The sequence below is a fragment of the Panulirus ornatus genome, chromosome 13 (assembly GCF_036320965.1).
Source record: "Panulirus ornatus isolate Po-2019 chromosome 13, ASM3632096v1, whole genome shotgun sequence".
NCBI classification, from domain to species: domain Eukaryota; kingdom Metazoa; phylum Arthropoda; class Malacostraca; order Decapoda; family Palinuridae; genus Panulirus; species Panulirus ornatus.
In genome coordinates, this window is record NC_092236.1 from 48,816,115 (window position 1) to 48,837,555 (window position 21,441).

General features: G+C 36.4%; 1 protein-coding gene across 1 annotated transcript in view; it reads left to right on the forward strand.

Moving 5' to 3' along the window:
• The window catches only part of LOC139752848 (cGMP-dependent protein kinase, isozyme 1-like), a 378,255-nt gene extending 357,271 nt beyond the window's left edge, over positions 1-20,984 (forward strand). The window contains exon 14 of the mRNA XM_071668811.1: positions 813-20,984. Within this exon, the coding sequence (XP_071524912.1) occupies positions 813-908 (96 nt within the window). The 3' untranslated portion in view covers positions 909-20,984. The remainder of the gene's footprint in view (positions 1-812) is intronic.
• The last annotated feature ends 457 nt before the right edge of the window (positions 20,985-21,441 follow it).

A 21,441-nucleotide genomic window follows, 5' to 3' on the forward strand; every position in this document is an offset into this window, starting at 1 on the left:
CATCTTGATTACATGGGCACAAGTGAGTATTAAAATCTTCAAATGAAGACTGGACTAATGACGTGATAATTCTTAATGAACTCAAAGTAGACAACCTTGCAGTGTGTATGACAGCAAAAGGCAATAGTATTGTGAAATATACAGAATACATGGTGAGCACTACATGCAAACTCTTCCTTATGGAAAATCTCATTTTGAATACTTGTAGGTATGTAGGAAGCCTCTCCAAAAATACTTATATTAAATGGTGAATAATGAGAACATTTTAGTAATTAAGATATGCAGATTTTGTATGCATGGACAAAGTTCAGAACCAAAGCCACAGCAGCCTTTTTCTTTCATTCATAAGCACTTTATAGATGTAAATAAGAAAATACCCAGTGTTATGCAAATACAAATATTCATTGGTAGCAGTTTCACTGATGTTAATTTCCTCATGTTCAAATATCAAAATGGGTCAAAGAAAGGTTAAACACAATAGTGGATGAGTGTATATGACATGATATGGAATTGTGTAACAGGGTTGGGACTACACAAAATGTTATGGGACTAATTCTAAAAAACTAAACTGGATATAGATTTTAAAATTATACTTTTGTGGATAACATGGGCCTTACAATTTAATCAGAGTATATCCTTTTAGCCTATTGTTGTAGGACCTGCTTATGGCACAGAAATTTAAGTAATGCTTAGTCTTGTACCTGAATGATTTAATAATGTATTTAAGGATAGCACTCATGCTTAATATCATACTAATTAAAAATTAACCAAACCTTTCCAACTTTTTTTTAAATTTGTCATTAAAATTCCAGATTCGGGGTCCTGCTGATGCTAGTAACTTTGACTCCTACCCTCGAGATGTTGAAGTTCCCGTAGATGAACTCACTGGCTGGGACCTGGACTTTTAAAGATTATTTTGAAGATAGATGATAATGACTGTTTATCAGATTTATATACAGTAAGTCAAAAGTGAAGTGGTTTATTCTCCAGATGGGAAAATGGAGAAACTGTAGGAAAACCACAATGCCTTTACAAAATACATCATAGATTCTAGAATGCTGTATATATTAAATATTTATACAAGCTGAGAAATAAGAAAAATATGTTTCTCTAAACAGGAAAGCCTCCTTTTTGTAAACTTTGGAAATGCAGATTTTTTTTAGCACTACTTGCAGAGGATTGCAGAACTAGTGTTCCTGTGCATCATGATAGATTAATTCTTTGCTGGTGCTTCGAAAGAGACTGATAGTAAGACCAGCAGAGTGATATGCTTTCTTCTGCTACCTCCAGATATATATTTTTTTTTAACCAAATCTCGGTTTGTGAAAAAGACTTACTAACAGTACCCATGTAGTTGTGCATAACTCTGGCCACCTCAGTGAAATTATTGTGCCGAGTGAATAGAGTAATATAATTCTGTTATTTCATCAGGTGAGGTGACTTACCAACTTTACTTATCACATGATCACACATTGCTATAAAAAATTTCTAGATAGGAAATTTTTCTTAAAATCATCCTATATCTGATATCATGTCAGGACAGGACAGGACAGTCTTCATTCTGTTGTTTCCCTAATCATTCTCATCAGTATGACATTTTTTGTAACTAGCAGTGTTTCACACACATGCACACACACGCACACACACACACACACACACACACACACACACACACACACACACATTATTTTGTATTTAATCCAGGTCCCTTTTATGGGACTTCTGCAGCTTTGAAGCTGCACCGCAATCAGAAGATTTCTTTGGAACCAAAAGTTCCTCATCAAGACTGTACTCCCTTTTGGCAGTTGATGATAACACAGCCTTACAGAAGGTAATTTTTTACTCAAATGTAACCACAAGTAGGCAATGTCTGATAATGCCCAGATATATGTAACTGTACTGCCCACTTATCTCCTGCATATTGCAGAAGGTGCCTTAGAGGGGCAGAAGCATGAGGCTGGAAATCCTCTCATACTTATTATTTCTTTACAAAACAAGGAACAAAGGAAGAAGCCAAGTGAGGATATTTTCTCAAAAGCCCAGTCCTCTGTCCCTGTTACTACCTCATTAATATGGGAAGCAATGAACCAGCATTTTTTCCCAGACTACCTGTTTGCCATTTCCTTGCATCGGCAAGGTAAGGCTAGGGATAGACAGAAGAAAAACACCCATTCACTTACTCCCATTCTCTAGCTGTCATGAGCAGTGCACTGAAATCACAGCATCCTTTCTACAACCAAGCTCCACATACCTGTCTGTTGTTTCCCTCTGCTGCTTCACATGTCCCAGTTCAGTCAACTGACAACACATCACCATCTCTGTACCACATCGCTCTATTTCACTTTGCCCCATGTACACCTTCATCCTTCTTTATGTTCATGCCACAAGCCCTCAAAAACCAGGGGATAGGGGAGAAAGAATACTGGCCACGTATTCCTTGCATATTGTGGAAGGTGACTAAGAGAGGTGGAAGCAGGTGGCTAGAAATTGTCTCTTCCTGTATGTCTTTTCAAAAGGAGGAACAGAACAATGAGCCAAATGAGAAATTTTCCTTGTAAAGATATGGCTTGTGTTCTTGATGCTGCCTCACTCACATGGTAAATGGAGAGCATGTATGAAAATTCTGTGTACAGATACACCACCGAATTTCTGGCAACTGATGGTTCGGCACCTCCTTTAGTCCAGACAAAATTATGTGAGGGAACTTCAAATTACCATGGCCACCAGACTAATTTACTGGGCGTTGTGTGTAGGGCGGGCTTATTTACATTCTTTACACTGCACTTGTTGGTGGTGATACTGCAATTCTTTGAGATCCTTAGCTTATTTTGCTTAAATTTAATCCAAGCTATGGCTTTCAAGACATGTGAGAGTGTCAGTCATGGTGTCAAACGTAACTGCTAGTCCTTATAAATCGAAGATAAAGTAGAACTGTTGAAAAAAAATGGACTGTGGTGTTTCAGTGTGTAAGCTGTATGACATCTACAGTATTGGTTAATAAACTGTTTATGATAATAAGAAGCAAATGGAGAAAATATTGGAATTCTATGCAAACAGCGATTCCAAGAAGCAAATGACGATTAGAAAAGCTATGAAAGATGTTAAGAGTACTGAACACGATCGAGTGATGATGGGATGGTTTTGACAGCATCGGAGTGATGGAGTGGATTTGTCAGGTAGCATGATAATGGACCAGGCTAAGTTGTTCCATAAAGAATTTAAATTACAACATGAGCATGACTATAGTGAAAGATGGCTTCAAAGATTCAGGAAGCATCATGGAATTTCCATGAATAAAGTGTATGGAGAAAAGCAGTCTGAAAACCACAAAAGAGCTACTGATTATGTTGATGACTTTGCGAAACTCGTAGCTGACGAGCACCTTAATCCTGAGCAGATTTATAATGCAGATGAAACTGCATTTTTCTGGCAATGCATATGAAGGAAAACACTAACAACAGAAGACGAAGAAGACCCCACAAGATTCAAACAATCTAAGGACAGACTTACCATCTTAGGATGCTCAAACATTTAATATTTGTTTAATCAAAATATCTAGCAGTCCATGGTATACTTTTGACACATGGGAGATGTATGATTAGTGGGTAAGAGGTGCGTTGATGAATTATTATTATGTGACCATGGTTGGTCCAGAAAAATGGTTACTCCAGCCAGGCTTTGGAACCAAGTTCCAGAAAATTGGTGGTGTACCTGTATTATTTTTTTCATATATATTTGCCATTTCCTGCATTAGCAAGGTAGCATCAAGAACAAATGACTGAACTTCATAGGGAAAAATCCCCACTTGACCCCCTTTCTTTGTTCCTTATTTTGGAAAATTGAAACAAAAGATAACAGGAGAGGATGATTTCCAGACCTCTGCTCCCATTTCTTTTAGTTGCCTTTTATGATACGTAGGCAATGTGTGGGCAGTATTTTTTTCTCTATCCACAGAGATTATATATATACATGACAACTAGAGAGACTGAGTGTGAACATATGTGGCCTTTTTTGTCTGTTTTCCTGGCACTGCCTTGCTGAAGTGGGGGTAGCGATGTTGTTCCCTGTGGGGTGGGGTAGTGACAGGAATGGATGAAGGCAAACAAGGATGAATATGTACATGTGTATATATGTATATGTTGGTATGTATATGTATGTATATGTGCATGTATGGGCATTTATGCATATATATGTGTGTGTATGAGTGGTTAGGCCATTCTTCATCTGTTTCCTGGGCTACCTCCCTGATGTGGGAAACAGTGATTAAGCATAATAAATAAGATCATTATATTTTTCATATTTATTATACTTAGTCACTGTCTCCTGCATTAACGAGGTAGCGCAAGGAAACAGACGAAAGAATGGCCCAACCCGCCCACATACACATGTATACACATGAACACCCACACACCCACATATACATACCTATACATTTCAATGTATACATACTCATACATACACAAACATATACATATATACACATAAAACTTTCCATGGTGTACCCCAGATGCTTCACAAGCCCTGGTACATTCCGTTGACTGCATGTCGACCCTAGTATACCACATTGTTCCAATTCACTCTATTCCTTGCACGCCTTTCACCCTCCTGTATGTTCAGGCCCCAGTAGCTCAAAATCTTTTTCACCCCATCCTTCCAACTCCAATTTGGTCTCCCCAATTCTCCTCTTTCCCTCCACCTCTGACACACATACTCTGTTTGTCAATCTTTCCCCACTCATTCTCTCCATGTGACCAAACCATTTCAATATGCCCTGTTCTGCTTTCTCAACCACTCTCTTTTTTTTACCACACATCTCTCTTACCCTTTCATTACTTACTTGATCAAACCACCTCACACCACATAGATATATATGTATATATTCTTTTTTTCATACATATTTGCCATTTTCCATGTTCTTGAGGTAGCGTTAAGAACAGAGGACTGAGCCTTAGAGGGAATATCCATGTGCACTTTTGTGTAATGATCACATCATCAGGTGAGATACAAGAAAGAAGTATAACAGTGAGTTGATATACAAGGAAGAGATGCTGCTAGGATGCAATTTGATAGACAATCAGTGTGATTGTTAACCAAATGGCATCCTTCTTATGTCTCTTCCTTGTATAACATCTGACTGCTATATTTCTTTCTTGTATCTCCCCAATTGATGTGACCATTACATGAAAGTGCACTTGGGAACTTATCATGTTTCCTTTTTCCATGGATTAGAAGGTATTTACTAGATCACACACTCATTTGTTATCTTTTCCAATATTTGTCCATTACACATTACAGCTAGGGACTGAGTGTGAATGAATGTGGCCATTTTTGTCTGTTTTTCTGGTGCTACCTTGCTGAATCAGGGGTTAGCAATGGTGTTTCTTGTGGGGTGGAGTAGTACAAGGCATGGGTGAAGGCAAGCAATTATGAATATGTACATGTGTATATATGTATATGTCTGTTTATGTGTATGTATATGTTGACATGCATATGGGCATTTATGTCTATATATGTGTATATGAGTGTAGGAGCCATTGTTCATCTGTTTTTTGGCGCTACCTCCCTGACACGGGAAACAATGATTAAGTATGACAACGAAAAACGAAATGTATATATACTGTCTATCCCCTACTTATGACCTATGTGACTTATGACCATCCATATATACGACTGGAAAAATGTAACAAAAGATATGCGTAAATATAAAGATTCAGCTTGGTCATATATCTGCCACTTCTTACGGCTGTGTGCATACGATAGGGACTATCAGACAGTGTCCTGACATTGTGTACATGTACATCACAGCATCCCTCTCAGTTCTTGTTCTGTGTCACCACTCAATAAGCGTGCGTTATTCAAATGAATCTTACGAATTTTCATTCTGGATTAAATTATTTTTGTATTAGGCCTCAAAGAAGTTGACAAGCAAGAGGAAAACCTATCACATGTTGATAGATCTGGCAGGAAGCCGAGGAAGGCACTTGATTTGAAATTGAAAATGAAGGTAATCACACAATATGGAGGGGAAAAGTCAATGTGATTGCACTTGATCGACAGTTGTCCCATTAGACAGTCTCCACAATATTAAGGGACAAAGAAAAAATATGAACCAGTGAAAGGTTTGGCAAATAATGAAGTCTACAATAATTACAAAGCCACAAGAAGGGCCCATTCACGAAATGGAAAAGTTGTTGATGCTGTGGATGGAAGATAAATTCAAAAATATGCACCACTAAGCTTACTAACAATTCAGGCGAAGTCTAGAAGTCTTTTTGAGACTTTGAAGGAGCAAGTCATGGTTGGTTCAGTAGATATAAAAAAAGATGTAGCTTGCATAACATTCAAGTCACAGGTGAAGCAGCATGTGCTGACAAAGGAACTGCTGAAATGATAAAAATAAACCAAACAATTTTTATTAATAAACCATAGTGATTTTAAGAAAATGTCAATTCATAAAACTGGTTAAACAAAAATGAGATAATCATGATAGAACTTGCATAACATAAGAAATAAGAATGATGAAATATGAACTCAAGGATCTTAAAGGTAAAATAAAAGTACAGAATCATATGATAAAGCTGGTTCCCAAAGCCACCCTACCCCACTGGAAACAGCACAAATGCATGAGGGGAAAATAAAACAAATAACATATACATCATATTCTCTTACCTCACATCCGATTGCTGCCCCCTGCATCAATGTATCAGCTCGATAATTTCAGGAAACAGACATCTGCTCACACTCATTCTCTACCTGTCGTGTGTAATACACCGAAAGCTCAGCTGAGGTAGGTGAAAAAGAATTCTGCTTCCTTATTCCCCACATGTTGTAGAAGGCAACTAAAGGCGGTGGGAGCAGGTAGCTGGAAACCTTCTCCTTCTAGTTTTTAATTTCTGAAAGAGGATGTATATGCATATATATATTTTTTTCATACCTGATCGCTGTCTCCTGCATCAGCGAGGTAGTGCCAGGAATGTATGTATATACATGTGTATGAGGGTGGGTTGGGCCATTCTTTCGTCTGTTTCCTTGCGCTACCTCGCTAACGCGGGAGACAGTGACAAAGCAAAATGATACTTCCCACATATTCCCTGCGTGTCGTAGAAGGCGACTAAAAGGGGAGGGAGCGGGGGGCTGGAAATCCTCCCCTCTTAATTTTTTTTTAATTTTCCAAAAGAAGGAACAGAGAAGGGGGCCAGGTGAGGATATTCCCTGTGGCCCAGTTCTCTGTTCTTAACGCTACCTCGCTAACGCGGGAAATGGCGAATAGTTTGAAAAAAAAAAAAAAAAATATGTATATATATATATATATATATATATATATATATATATGCAAAGTGAGAGGGTTAGGGAAAATGATTTGGTAAACAGATAAGAGGTAGTAAAAGCTTTGCGGAAGATGAAAGCCGGCAAGGCAGCAGGTTTGGATGGTATTGCAGTGGAATTTATTAAAAAAGGGGGTGACTGTATTATTGACTGGTTGGTAAGGTTATTTAATGTATGTATGACTCATGGTGAGGTGCCTGAGGATTGGCGGAATGCGTGCATAGTGCCATTGTACAAAGGCAAAGGGGATAAGAGTGAGTGCTTAAATTTCAGAGGTATAAGTTTGTTGAGTATTCCTGGTAAATTATATGGGAGGGTATTGATTGAGAGGGTGAAGGCATGTACAGAGCATCAGATTGGGGAAGAGCAGTGTGGTTTCAGAAGTGGTAGAGGATGTGTGGATCAGGTGTTTGCTTTGAAGAATGTATGTGAGAAATACTTAGAAAAGCAAATGGATTTGTATGTAGCATTTATGGATCTGGAGAAGGCATATGAGAGAGTTGATAGAGATGCTCTGTGGAAGGTTTTAAGAATATATGGTGTGGGAGGCAAGTTGTGAGAAGCAGTGAAAAGTTTTTATCGAGGATGTAAGGCATGTGTACGTATAGGAAGAGAGGAAAGTGATTGGTTCTCAGTGAATGTAGGTTTGCGGCAGGGATGTGTGATGTCTCCATGGTTGTTTAATTTGTTTATGGATGGGTTTGTTAGGGAGGTGAATGCAAGAGTTTTGGAAAGAGGGGCAAGTATGAAGTCTGTTGTGGATGAGAGAGCTTGGGAAGTGAGTCAGTTGTTGTTCGCTGATGATACAGCGCTGGTGGCTGATTCATGTGAGAAACTGCAGAAGCTGGTGACTGAGTTTGGTAAAGTGTGTGAAAGAAGAAAGTTAAGAGTAAATGTGAATAATAGCAAGGTTATTAGGTACAGTAGAGTTGAGGGTCAAGTCAATTGGGAGGTAAGTTTGAATGGAGAAAAACTGGAGGAAGTGAAGTGTTTTAGATATCTGGGAGTGGATCTGGCAGCGGATGGAACCATGGAAGCGGAAGTGAATCATAGGGTGAGGGAGGGGGCGAAAATTCTGGGAGCCTTGAAGAATGTTTGGAAGTCGAGAATGTTATCTCGGAAAGCAAAAATGGGTATGTTTGAAGGAATAGTGGTTCCAACAATGTTGTATGGTTGCGAGGCATGGGCTATGGATAGAGTTGTGTGCAGGAGGGTGGATGTGCTGGAAATGAGATGTTTGAGGACAATATGTGGTGTGAGGTGGTTTGATCGAGTAAGTAATCTAAGGGTAAGAGAGATGTGTGGAAATAAAAAGAGAGTGGTTGAGAGAGCAGAAGAGGGTGTTTTGAAATGGTTTGGTCACATGGAGAGAATGAGTGGGGAAAGATTGACCAAGAGGATATATGTGTCAGAGGTGGAGGGAACGAGGAGAAGTGGGAGACCAAATTGGAGGTGGAAGGATAGAGTGAAAAAGTTTTTGAGTGATCGGGGCCTGAACATGCAGGAGGGTGAAAGGCGTGCAAGGAATAGAGTGAATTGGAACGATGTGGTATACCGGGGTCGACGTGCTGTCAGTGGATTGAACCAGGGCATGTGAAGCGTCTAGGGTAAACCATGGAAAGTGTGTGGGGCCTGGATGTGGAAAGGGAGCTGTGGTTTCGGTGCATTATTACATGACAGCTAGAGACTGAGTGTGAATGAATGGGGCCTTTGGTGTTTTTCCTAGCGCTACCTCACCCACATGAAGGGGGAGGGGGTTGTTATTCCATGTGTGGCGAGGTGGCGATGGGAACAAATAAAGGCAGACAGTATGAATTATGTACATGTGTATATATGTATATGTCTGTGTGTGTATATATATGTGTACATTGAGATGTATAGGTATGTATATTGTGCATTTGTGGACATGTATGTATATACATGTGTATGTGGGCGGGTTGGGCCATTCTTTCGTCTGTTTCCTTGCGCTACCTCGCTAACGCAGGAGACAGCGACAAAGCAGAATAAATAAATAAATAAATAGATATATATATGTATATATATATATATATCCTCCCCTCTCGTTTTTTTTAATTTTCCAAAAGAAGGAACAGAGGGGGCCAGGTGAGGATATTCCAAAAAAAGGCCCAGTCCTGTTCTAAGCACTACCTCGCTAATGCAGGAAATGGCGAATAGTTTAAAAGAAAGAAAAGAATATATATATATATATATATATATTTTTTTTTTTTTTTTTTTTTTTTTTTTTTTTTTTTTTTTGTCGGTCTCCCGCGTTTGCGAGGTAGCGCAAGGAAACAGACGAAAGAAATGGCCCAACCCCCCCCCATACACATGTATATACATACGTCCACACACGCAAATATACATACCTATATATATATATATATATATATATATATATATATATTTTTTTTTTTTCAAACTATTCACCATTTCCCGCGTTAGCGAGGTAGCGTTAAGAACAGAGAACTGGGCCACTGAGGGAGTATCCTCACCTGGCCCCCTTTTCTGTTCCTTCTTTTGGAAAATTAAAAAAAATTGAGAGGGGAGGATTTCCAGCCCCCCGCTCCCTCCCCTTTTAGTCGCCTTCTACGACACGCAGGGAATACGTGGGAAGTATTCTTTCTCCCCTATCCCCAGGGATATATATATATATATATATATATATATATATATATATATATATATATATATATATATATATATATATACACACACACACACATACACACACACACACACACACACACATATACATATATGCACATGTACATATTCATACTTGCTTGCCTTCATCCATTCTTGGCACTACCCCACCTCATAGGAAACAGCATTGCTACCCCCCTGCTTCAGCGAGGTAGCACCAGGAAAACAGACGAAAAGGCCGCATTCATTCATACTCAGTCTCTGACTGTCATGTGTAATGCACCAAAACCACAGCTCCCTATCTACATCCAGCCCCCATAGGTGTTTCCTTGGTTTACCCCAGACATTTCACATGCCCTGGACTCCACCTGCATGTAGGTATTCCGTGAGTGAAAAGTTGCCTTCAGGAAGGTTGTATCACAGTCAACAGACAAAAAAAGAGTACTGACTCATTAAGGTAATTCCTGTTCCAAAGAAGTCCATCATTTCTCTGCTCTTGATTGTAACAGAGCTTGAAGTTTCAGGAGCCCCATATGTACATATACACACAGTATAAAAAGTTCCTTGGATATTCCATAATTCCCTTGTCTGTAAATTTCATTGGCTGGATATTTAGCTTTCTCAGGTACTGTAATGTTTTATTCTTTGATTGGATGTATGAATAAACCTTAGAAACATGTATACATTGAGATATTTTCATCTGAAAATACATCATAATTTTTTTTCTTATTCAGATATCCAAGATATACATTTTAGATCAACTCTTGTCCTATATCTTGTCAGATGTTATAGTGGAAGAGATTTTATGATATCACTGACTAGAAAATTTTTGTTAGGTCACTGAAATATTACGTGAAGAAATTGAAAGGAGCACTTTCTGAACAAATGCCTTTTCATCATACTTGAAAGAAACTTCAGTTGAAGTATTCATTTATGTTTGGAAACATTAATTTCACTGCTCTCCTTACTCAGATGATATTTTGATAGATATATAACATGAATTATACCAAGCATTTGTTTCATAAATATCATTCACAGTTTGTCAGGGAATATTTTACAGTACCTAAAAAGCTCATGTTTGTATATTGTATTAAGATGTTTATCAGTACTTTTCACTTATCTTTGAAGTTGATTTTCAGTCATATCAGCAAAAAATATCACTTAAACACTGTACAAATAATTTATAGATGTAATGCTCAATTTGAATTAGATTATAAATTTCAAATTTGTTCATAGACGGTGAATGTGATCTTTAAATTCCATGAGATGCTATTATGTGTCCTGTTTGTTGTGTTTTAGGATGTTACAAGAACATTCAACAACCTTTCATCTTCTGTTATTCTAAAGTATTGGTTTTTATGATTTTTTATATACTTCCAATTATTCTACTTGACAAACTTTCCAAAATCCTAGGTATCATATATTGATAATCAGTGCTCTGTTAATGTTTACAAGTTTCATTGATTTCTTCATTGGAAAGTTATTCATGAAATGAAATAACTTTCTGCACATAACACTTGAATAATACTCCAGAGTTGAGCTTCTTAAGGGTGCTAGGAGCAAATGAATGTGTGAATGTGTATGTACATAATGTGTCTGAGATATGGTTTCAAAGAGTGTTTTTGACTGAGCGCATGTATATATTATTCCTGTTGTTTGTTGGTACTAAAGCAACAGTGTCTGAAAATATGAGTCACGAATGTGTACACATAACATAAAGTCACAGAAGATATGTTTGAAGGATGTTGCATAGCCACAGTCACTTTTGCACAAGATAAGCATTAAGGTTATGTATGTTAGGATATGTGTGTCTGTTTGTTGTTCCCAGAGTAGTTATATCATGAGCCTTCCTTGTTTATCACTGATACTGCTGCCCACTATGTGGGTTACTCAAGTAAATAACTGCCCTCACCAACCTGTGGACTGTTCCATCCTCATAAACTTTCAGAAATGATGAAAGAGAAATTGAATTACGTGTGAGCTAGAAAAAATGAAGGTATGATGACTATTTGAAATTTTATACTCTGTGATGGATATTCTTGCTTTCGTGGTTGTTGAGCTAGTCCAGGAAAATAGTGAGGATATCCTCACTCAAACATTAACTAACTATGATTATTATTCTGAAAAGATCATACAAAACATTTTAAATAAAAAAAAACACTGAAAGTTGATCCAAAATAAATGTACTTCACTGCCTTGTAAGAGTGACAGACATGGCTGCCTTAATATACTGAAAGGATACTATGAATCTAGCATGTGATCAATGTAGCAAGCAACATTAATTCTAAGTATTTAATATATATATATTGTAATATCCTATGAAGCATAGTGGTCTGTGATCTATTGGGATTGCAGAAAAAAATTTTAAAGTCATAACTGTATTTACAGAAGAGTGCAAAGTGTGATGATTTTGTTGATATTATGAATGGCTAATTGTAATGTGTATCTAAAACAGAGGTAATTTACCTCCTAAGTTGACTTGTTATTTCATACAACGTCTAACTGATAATACTACTTCATATTTGTAACTTCAGAATGTAGAGTGAAGCAAACTATACAAATTTGATTCATTTATACCCATATACCATTGGTGTCATTATGTAAAATTACCTGTTTTATATTCAATTCAAAATCAGTTTGGTGATAATGCAGTGTTAATTTTGGAGTTTAAGGACAATGGAAGAGTATTTTAGTTTTTATCATTTTTCCAGTTTATGAAATTTCAGAGCAAATTTTCTAAAGGTTGTTGTATCTACTCATGACTGAGTTCTTAGTATTGTATATTTTTTATTGAGAAGTGATGTAAATTTTGTTTAAGCATGATACCTATTTTATTGACTTCTGTATTGCCTTCAGCAGTTTTAGTAAATGAGTAATGCATGTACTTCAGCTGACATTCAAGTACAGTTCACCGTATGAAAATGTAGGACATATTTCAGAAAGGTATTCTATAGTTTTAGAAGCATGGGCTTCTCATGGGGAAAGGGAGCAGTGATTTAACACTAATTTCTTTAATGTTTTACCACTTTCATCGAAATAAGGTTGATAGCTACTCACGGAAGATCCAGAATTCTGAAAACATCCTGCTGCATATTTACACATTTTTCACAAACAAAGCATCATAATACCACCCATCTGAGGGAATTTTAAGAATGGTCTTCAGATGTATTTTCCATAAATCTGAGGAATTTTTCAAATGTACGTAGACTGTTTTTAAATTTCAGTGGATGAAAGCCAAGACCTTATGAATACATTGCCTAGTTCCTAATTGGGAGGTTCTTCCCCTTTACTCTTTAAGGATTTGCCTTGTAAGAATTTAAAGCATATAACTGAGTATTCAATAGAAATGAATTTACCCAGTCTGAAAATGCCTCACATTTCATTTCTTCAGTATGGCCAGCTATGAAATCTGTTACTTGTGTTAATCTTTTCTAAAATCTTGAGTGACTTCTGAATGTATTTTTTTTTTCTTACTAGAATTGATTAATCCTAAGTATAGAATATTTTAGGTTTTACAAAGTTTTTTATTATTTCTGATGTATGGAGATCTCTTTCATCATTATTTTTTACCAGAGTATGATGGATGGTATTATATTATCATTAAGTGTTCATGGCTTATTCAAGTATGGTACACTGTCCCCTGATCTGATTTTTGGTGTATGTAAAATGAATAGCTTCCTTTGTGTAGGTGGTTCTACCCAGGGACAGTTGTAAAAGATGGAAAACTGTTTCTTTGATCTGACTTTGGCCTTGAGGACATTACTTTTTTTATGTTAATTTACCTATGTATAACACATGTGGTCTAATTTTTCATTTTTGCATCTGAATATATTGTAGTTCACTCTTGTAAGTACAACTCAAGAGAACTGTCAGGAGAGTTATTCATGAATCAGTTAGCTGCAGATAATGAGTATGCAGAATTGCCAACATTTCAATGAAATGATGGCTTTCTTGCAAAACAATATGTCATATATATTCTTTTGGGGGGACATGATTATAATAATGGAAAAGATTATATATGGCCTTTAAAAGCTATCATATTTGTAGTCATTTTAATTGGATGAGATACCTTTTTTTTTTTATTCTATTTTTTGCTGCTGATGTACTGGAAACTTTACAGAGATTGAATTACTAAATTGCAGAAAGTGTATATTCATTTTACGAATGTGTGTGCATGTGTAAGGCTGAACACCTTTTTGTGCAATATGGGGAGGGAGTTTTGCACTCTTAAGGCCCCATCCCAGACATTCTTTTCTTATTCTTTCTTGCTCCTTATATCCCTAATTTTATTTATACAGAAATATTCTATTCCATCTTTTATGCCTGGACTTTAACATAACTTCCTGTTGTGTCCTTTACTCATTGCCTAGTCACTTCCATTTTTAAAGATTTGCAGAATATTTACTTCATCTATGTCTGTTAGCCTTTCCCTGTAGCTCAAGTTCACTTTTGTTAGTCTTTATTGCCTGCCTCCCTTCCTTTAATAGGTTACTGAGTTCCCCCAAGTGGGTTAACCAAAATGGTATTGCATACTCTAGTTTGGGTCAGTTGTACATTCTAAATTCTTTTTTATGTCTCTCATGTTCATGTATGTAAGATGATTTTGAAGCTGACTGCTATGTGATTTACCTTTTTAGCAAATCTTCTAACATGTTGTTCCATAGATGGAATTGGCTCTCGTGTCAATCCCCAGGTCCCTCTCACGTGTTTCATCATATTTGTTTGTAGGAAGATGGTGGTCACACGTTAGCTCTCTCTTTGTCCAGTCTTCATCACCTTTCACAAAGTTAGGGTGAACCTCATTTACCATGGAGCCTTTCCAGGTTTCTCTAGAAGTTTTCTCTTTCCTTGAGACTTGTACCTCTCAATTTGGCATTCAAAAGCCTACTCTGGAATAATTGTACTCCTGGCAAAACATTTACCTAGCCCAGGAATGATAGTAGCCCAGTTTGAGAAGGCACCTGTGAAACTAAGATGTCCTTCATTATGCTTGCCTCCTTTTTTTTCCAGCTACTGAGGGAAAACAGTATAAAAGTATTCTTGCAGTCCTAAAAAACACAGTCCACATCATATCTGTTGTCTAGGCCACTCCATACTCTATCACAGAACTCCTAAATACTTAAAATGCATGACTTGTTTCTTTTGAGCCCACAATGTCTCTTGCTTAGGTAGTGTTTCCTTTGAAGTATTCGTTTTTTATATGTAGGTATGACACATGCTCTCTTCCAGGTCCATACAAATGATTTTTTCCACTCACTTCTTTAACAATTCAAGTGATCTGTCATGTGTTTCTATACGTTCCTTGAGTAAGTAGAGATTTCATCATTTGCCATATGCCTGATATGAATGACAATTCTTTAATACCATACATACCTTCCCATTCAATTTTATGTTTTCCATGATCACTTACCCTTCCCATCTCTCAATTGATGGGGGTATTGTGGCCTCCACTATGAAGGTACTGGAATTTTGGAGTTAGCTCTTAACCTATTTCCCTCTGTTTCTGCAAAATTTCCCTCAGAATCTGTCTGTCTGATTAATTGTTCCTAAATGATAGTCTGCTCCCAATAAATTTATGGAGCAGCTTTGGATTTTCTTTACCTTTTCCAAAATGCTTCATACATTTCCTGCTTTTTCATCCTCATTGTCTTGTGCTCATTTCTTACACTCCTATGCTTCTCAAAAGTTGCATGCTTGTTGCACTATTTATAGCTTTCTGACTTTTGTTGAGCCATAACACAGTCTTCTCTGATAACATCTCTCTCATTTGATCCTTCCATTGGTACCTGTTCACTGACTTCCGACCGTCTTGTAATATTGTTTCCTGTTGATAGCCCCAGAGAGTTTAGCAGGCTGTTTTTACCAGCCTTGTGTTGCACTTTGGTATTCAGTTTCTTCTTAAATTTTATTGATTTTTTCATAGACAGCATGAAAGCTCTTAAATACAAGCAATGCATGATCTTTTTCCCACATGGAGCATCATACATAGTGTATGTGAAATTAAGATAAAGTATTGATGGTGAATCCATAAGATGTTACTTTTTTAACTTGCATTTTAAAAATTGCTGCATCACAGTTTTCTGTCCCCTTGGATCCACTGTACTGGAAGGAGAGGGGGAAAGAGAGAAATAACTCGTGGGACCTAAAGAATGTTACTGAATTTTCATTTTAGGAAAAAGACATGTTACAGAAAATCATAAGGGCAACAAGAAGAGCAAAATATCCATAGGAATGTGGAACACTGGAAGCAAAGAGAGAACAAAAATAGTGTGGCCAACAATGCAGTTTGAATGCAGAAAAAGGAAGGCTCTACAAGCAGTTAGGAACATCTGATTTGATACCACCAAAGTTGTGCAGAGATAAGTAGTGGGCTGTTAAAAAAACAGTAATGAAGAAGCACTGAATGAAGAAAACAGAAAATTTGTGATATAAACTGCACTAATCATTTTGAGACTTAGTAGCATGCACTGGGATACATCAATGCAGTTTAAAGTTGTTTAAAGATGAATGAGCCTAAAATCAAATAAAAAGTAAATAGGATGAATAATGACAAGAATTGATGTAGGAAGTACAACCGGTGTGTTGTGAGAAAGATTACTTTGCTGGAATGAAGGCAAAAGTGAAGGTCTGATGTATGAGAGGCAGTAGTGCAATGAAAGGAGTGATTATGTAAACAAAAATAGAATTTTAAGGTGGAAGTGAGCATTAAGAATTTTTTTCTTTCCCAATACAAAGGATTGCAAGTTAGGATTCACCATCTGAAAATTTGCAGTAAAGATAACGGCCTTTCTGCAAAAGGGAGGCCAGTATAATCGGAAAGAGGAATGAATGAAACATGAGCTATACGATGAAAAGCATGAATTTACAAAACACGTTGATAATCATGATAATAGAATTATACTGCTGGAATTTGAAACTGAAATACTAGAGCATATATGGCATAAGACTATTAACAGATATATTAAATGCTAGATGAACACAGGATTAGCATTCCTGTAAAGATTAAACCAAGCAATAAGGCTGGAGTTGAGGGTCGTACAGAGGAAGCAGATCTGACTGGCACATGGAAAAGCTACATAAGAAGAGTGATAAAACTTAACAAAACAAGTGGAAAGTTAGAGCCAAGTGCAAATATTGGAAGCAATACAAAAGTACTTCACAAAGCATTGATAATGTATGAAGAGAAAAGATATTAAGTAGGACTGAAAGCCCTGTAATGGACAAGAAGTAGTTTAACATTAACCAACATTTTGGTGCCACCAAATTATACTTCAGGTAAGGAAATGGATGCAAAGATACAGATTAGTAGTTTTCATTAGATGAGATAAAAGTCAGCTAATGAAGGCATTAGTTTCATATTAAGTCTATAACCCTGTAGTTATCTTGCCTTTACACTTGGAGAAGTGTAGAAACAAAAAGGCCACATAAAATTATCTTTTATAACTTACTTAAAAAGGGATTGGTACCAAGGAAGTGGAAGAGAGCAAGTGTTACATCCATATAAAAAAATTTATCAAGAATGTGGTCGAAGTAGATGCTAGTATTGTTGATAAGGATGGTCAGTAAACTATTTAAAAGGTAATAACAAAATAGCAAGAGGAATATAGGTCTTGGAAAGAAGAAACTATTTAACTGGGAAATAGGGTGAAAGTGAAGGCCATGCATTATAAATCTGGACTACTATGGCTAAGTGAGAATGAGCTGGTAAAAACTGATGGATGTGGGTGGAGTGTGTGTTGTGGACTTCTAAGAATGTATTTTAATGAGCAGGAAAAAAAATTAACTATGCATATGAGGAAGGCTGCTTTGGTTGACAAAATTTACCTTCATGTTAGGGGGAGGAGGAACAGTCATGTTCAAAATCCTCTTTCAAACCAGATAAAAGCAACATTGGTTTTCTGCACAGTTTAATCCTGGAGCTGTTGCTATTCCTGATTGATATAACTGACAGAATATGATTGCAGATTGTACTAAACATGCAAAAATTATTCAATATTGCAAGAACACACAATGAGACCTAAACAGGTGTCACTGTTGGGCAGATACAGAGTTACTGAAATTTTACCCAACAGAATACGAGATGACAGATGGAAAACGGTGGAATGAGGCCAGGCTGTAAATACCACCCTGAAAGGAGAAAATAAGGGGTTGATACAGCAATCACTTTGTTGCCAAACAACATTTGAAGACATGTAAAAGAACTAAACTAAATGCTGGTCATTGTCAGCATTACTTACACAGACAGAGACCATATGTTCAGAAATACATATGCAACATAAAGCTTGATTAGAGTATATATCATCAGTTTAGTCATCTTACCTGAGGAAGTTTGCAGATTTCCTAGAGTTGAGCAGCAGGCAACAAAAACTATGCATGAGGTAAAGGAGCTATGGTAACAGAAGACAAAAACACAAACTTACCTGTTGAAAGAGGGGAAGACATGATTGTAAGGTTAAAATTCCTCATTTGAGTTGGTATTGATGATATTAAGCATTTCTTTGAAATAAAGGAACCACTCAACAAATTGTGAAGAATAATCTGCAGCAATAGAACAGTGAACTAATGGAATAAGCTAAAGCAGTAGTAAGTGTTACAAGAAATTATGAAAGGAAGGAGAGTTTAATAAGAGATGGGTTCCTATGAATATAAAACCCTCCTGATACAGATAGGTAATCAAATATGTAACATAACAGGTATACACACATTCAGTGGGGTATCTGTGAATACCTTTAATGTCTGTAGCAACCATTTTATGTACATTTGTAATAACATAGTAGAAGTCCTATGACTTCAAGGGGTTGGTTCTGGAAAGAATTTTATGAAGTGAAAATAGAGCTTATCAAAGTCTGTTGTTATGCAGGTACTGCAAAACAATGTGCAAAAGAGAAATGCATAGCAATTCATAGGTACAGAATGAAATAATTAATTTGCAAAAGTTTATTACATAAGGTTTGATTTTGGAGCAATACATCAGTATACTGATGCTGTTTGCTAAAGTTGTAATGGCAAAAATTAGGCATATCGGGTAAGGGTATTTGACCCAATGACAGCTGGTTCCTAAAGCCCATTCACCTTTATAGTTTTGCCAGTATGTGTTCTGAGTTACAAGATTCTATTGTATTACATTGCAGCCATTGAGCAGTTTCCATATATTATGTAGGTGACAACTGTAACCAGATGATTCATGCTGTTTCACAGACACAGAAGATTCAGTGTTCAGTATAGATACTGCATATCCTCTGAGGCATAAACATTACTAAAACTGCAGAATCCTAGTTAATTCCCCGAAAACCTTTCACGATTTTGAAATGATTCTAAAGATATACAGAGGTGTTGTTCAGTATTTTAAGTGGTTTTAAGATGCAACAATTCATCAGTGCTTTACCTGAAAAAGTGTTCTTTTAAAAGAATTTGAAAATTCTTAAGTTTTACTGTGAATGATCATAAAATTATCATTTATCAGTAGTGGGAAAGAATTCAATCATTAGAATGGTCAAATTTGGGCATACTTAGAACTGAGTGTGAAATATTTTGTCTCTTGAAATAGATCTCCCTCTTTTGAAATAGATCTTCCTCTTTTTCAACCTACAGCTAGTCATTTGGTTTACGCATGAAACACGTTTGCTACAAAGCGGGGTCAATTTAACCGTCCAGAATTAATAGATAACAGATTCTCTAAATCACCAGACTCTTGCAAAATTCGAATTATTTTCACATTTTCATAATGCACGTACATTCATTAATATAGTTTCCCAGTTCAAGGCTACATTTAAATGAACCATTTTTTGATACTTTTAGCATTTTCTAATCATAATTGTTAACAAAATACTGGTCACAACTCCACCCAATTTATTTATTAAATCTAATTGGAACAGGAAGATGTAGTTGCTTATCTGGGAGGCTGGGAACGGTCTATGATATGTTCAGATGGTAATTCACAACTTCTAAGTACCATAAATGCACAGTAAATGTCAGAACGTATACAGGAGTATTGATGACCTACTGATCTGGTCCTCAACAACAACTCTTGTTTGTTCTCTCTTAATATGTCAGTGATTTCTCAATTTTTGAAGGTTGTATCCACGTTTTATGTATAGAAAGTACAGTCCTGGACATTCCTCATAATCTGATATATCTTGAGCTGGTAGTAACTAAGGACATGGAAATGAATTTGTATCTGCACATTACCACTGCATCTTACGTAAATTAGATGTTTTGTGATACCCAAGATATGGGAGTCTTACCTTCTGAACAATCATAGGAATTATAGCATATTGCCACATAGTGCCTCACTGTCGCTGTTGGTGCCTCGGATAAATACACATTAGTACCTCAGTTATCAAGTTCAGAACATGAAACTTCTAACATGTCAACAGGTTCATGTTCCTATTGTAGTTGCCAGTGTAGTGGAAATATTGGTTAAGTCTAAGGAAATGGGCTTGTAACTGTAAATAGGAATATTATTACAACATTTGCTTTCCCATGTCTTGGATAAATGAGGTACTGATACCGTACATAACTAAAGATGTAATATATATCATTTAGTTAGGATGAGGTAAATAAGAATTTGTTTCTTATGACAATCCAAAGATATTTAATCATATAATTAACTGAAATCAGACACAGTTTTACTCATATGTTGTACATTGTCTTGTGCTTATTCTCGTTGTTTACGATATGTGATGCTTATTCATCAAATTTGCTTTTAGAATTGTAGTTTCAAGCCTGGTAAGTGATTATGTAATTGGATAATCCAGGAGCCTAAATTCTAACTTGCTGGAATAACATGAAAATGTTGGGGTTAACATTTTCCTCTGTGCTTTGTGTAATTACTAATACACCTGTCAGGCTGTAAACTGTTGTTCTGATGCTGTCTTTAGTATATAAGTGTGCGCTCCTTTATTTTAAGGAAACCACATTTGCATAATTATACATCAGGGTGAGGAATTATAATAATAATGTCTATTGTATGAAGTAATTCATTTACAGTTACTTTAATACAATCCTATCCACAACATTTGTTTCTATACATCCTTATGTCCCAAGATTATTATTCATCCTTGGAAGGAGATTTGATAAATTTGCACTTTCTAAATACTCATTCTGTGTGTATGTGTAAAATATTCAAGAAAAACCAGCTTACTTATACGCTACTTTGTGAGATTAGATCTATTGAGGCACCCCTGTTGTGACACTGTAACCTCCAATCCAAACATTACACTCATTTATCCTCTCCACAGTCAAGTTCCTAATCACAAAGTTTGTGCTGAGAATAACATGTACTGCTTGAACACCCTCAGTCACAATTACCTACTACCATCACCAGCTTAACAATATTCTCAGGAAAAGATAAAAGGTAGTATTTTTTCTGTTTTACATACTAAAGGATAGAATTATTGGATGCCTAATGTTTGGTTTTTCTTTTCTGTTAAAAACAAATTCAATTACTGTATTGAATTTAAGGATTGATTC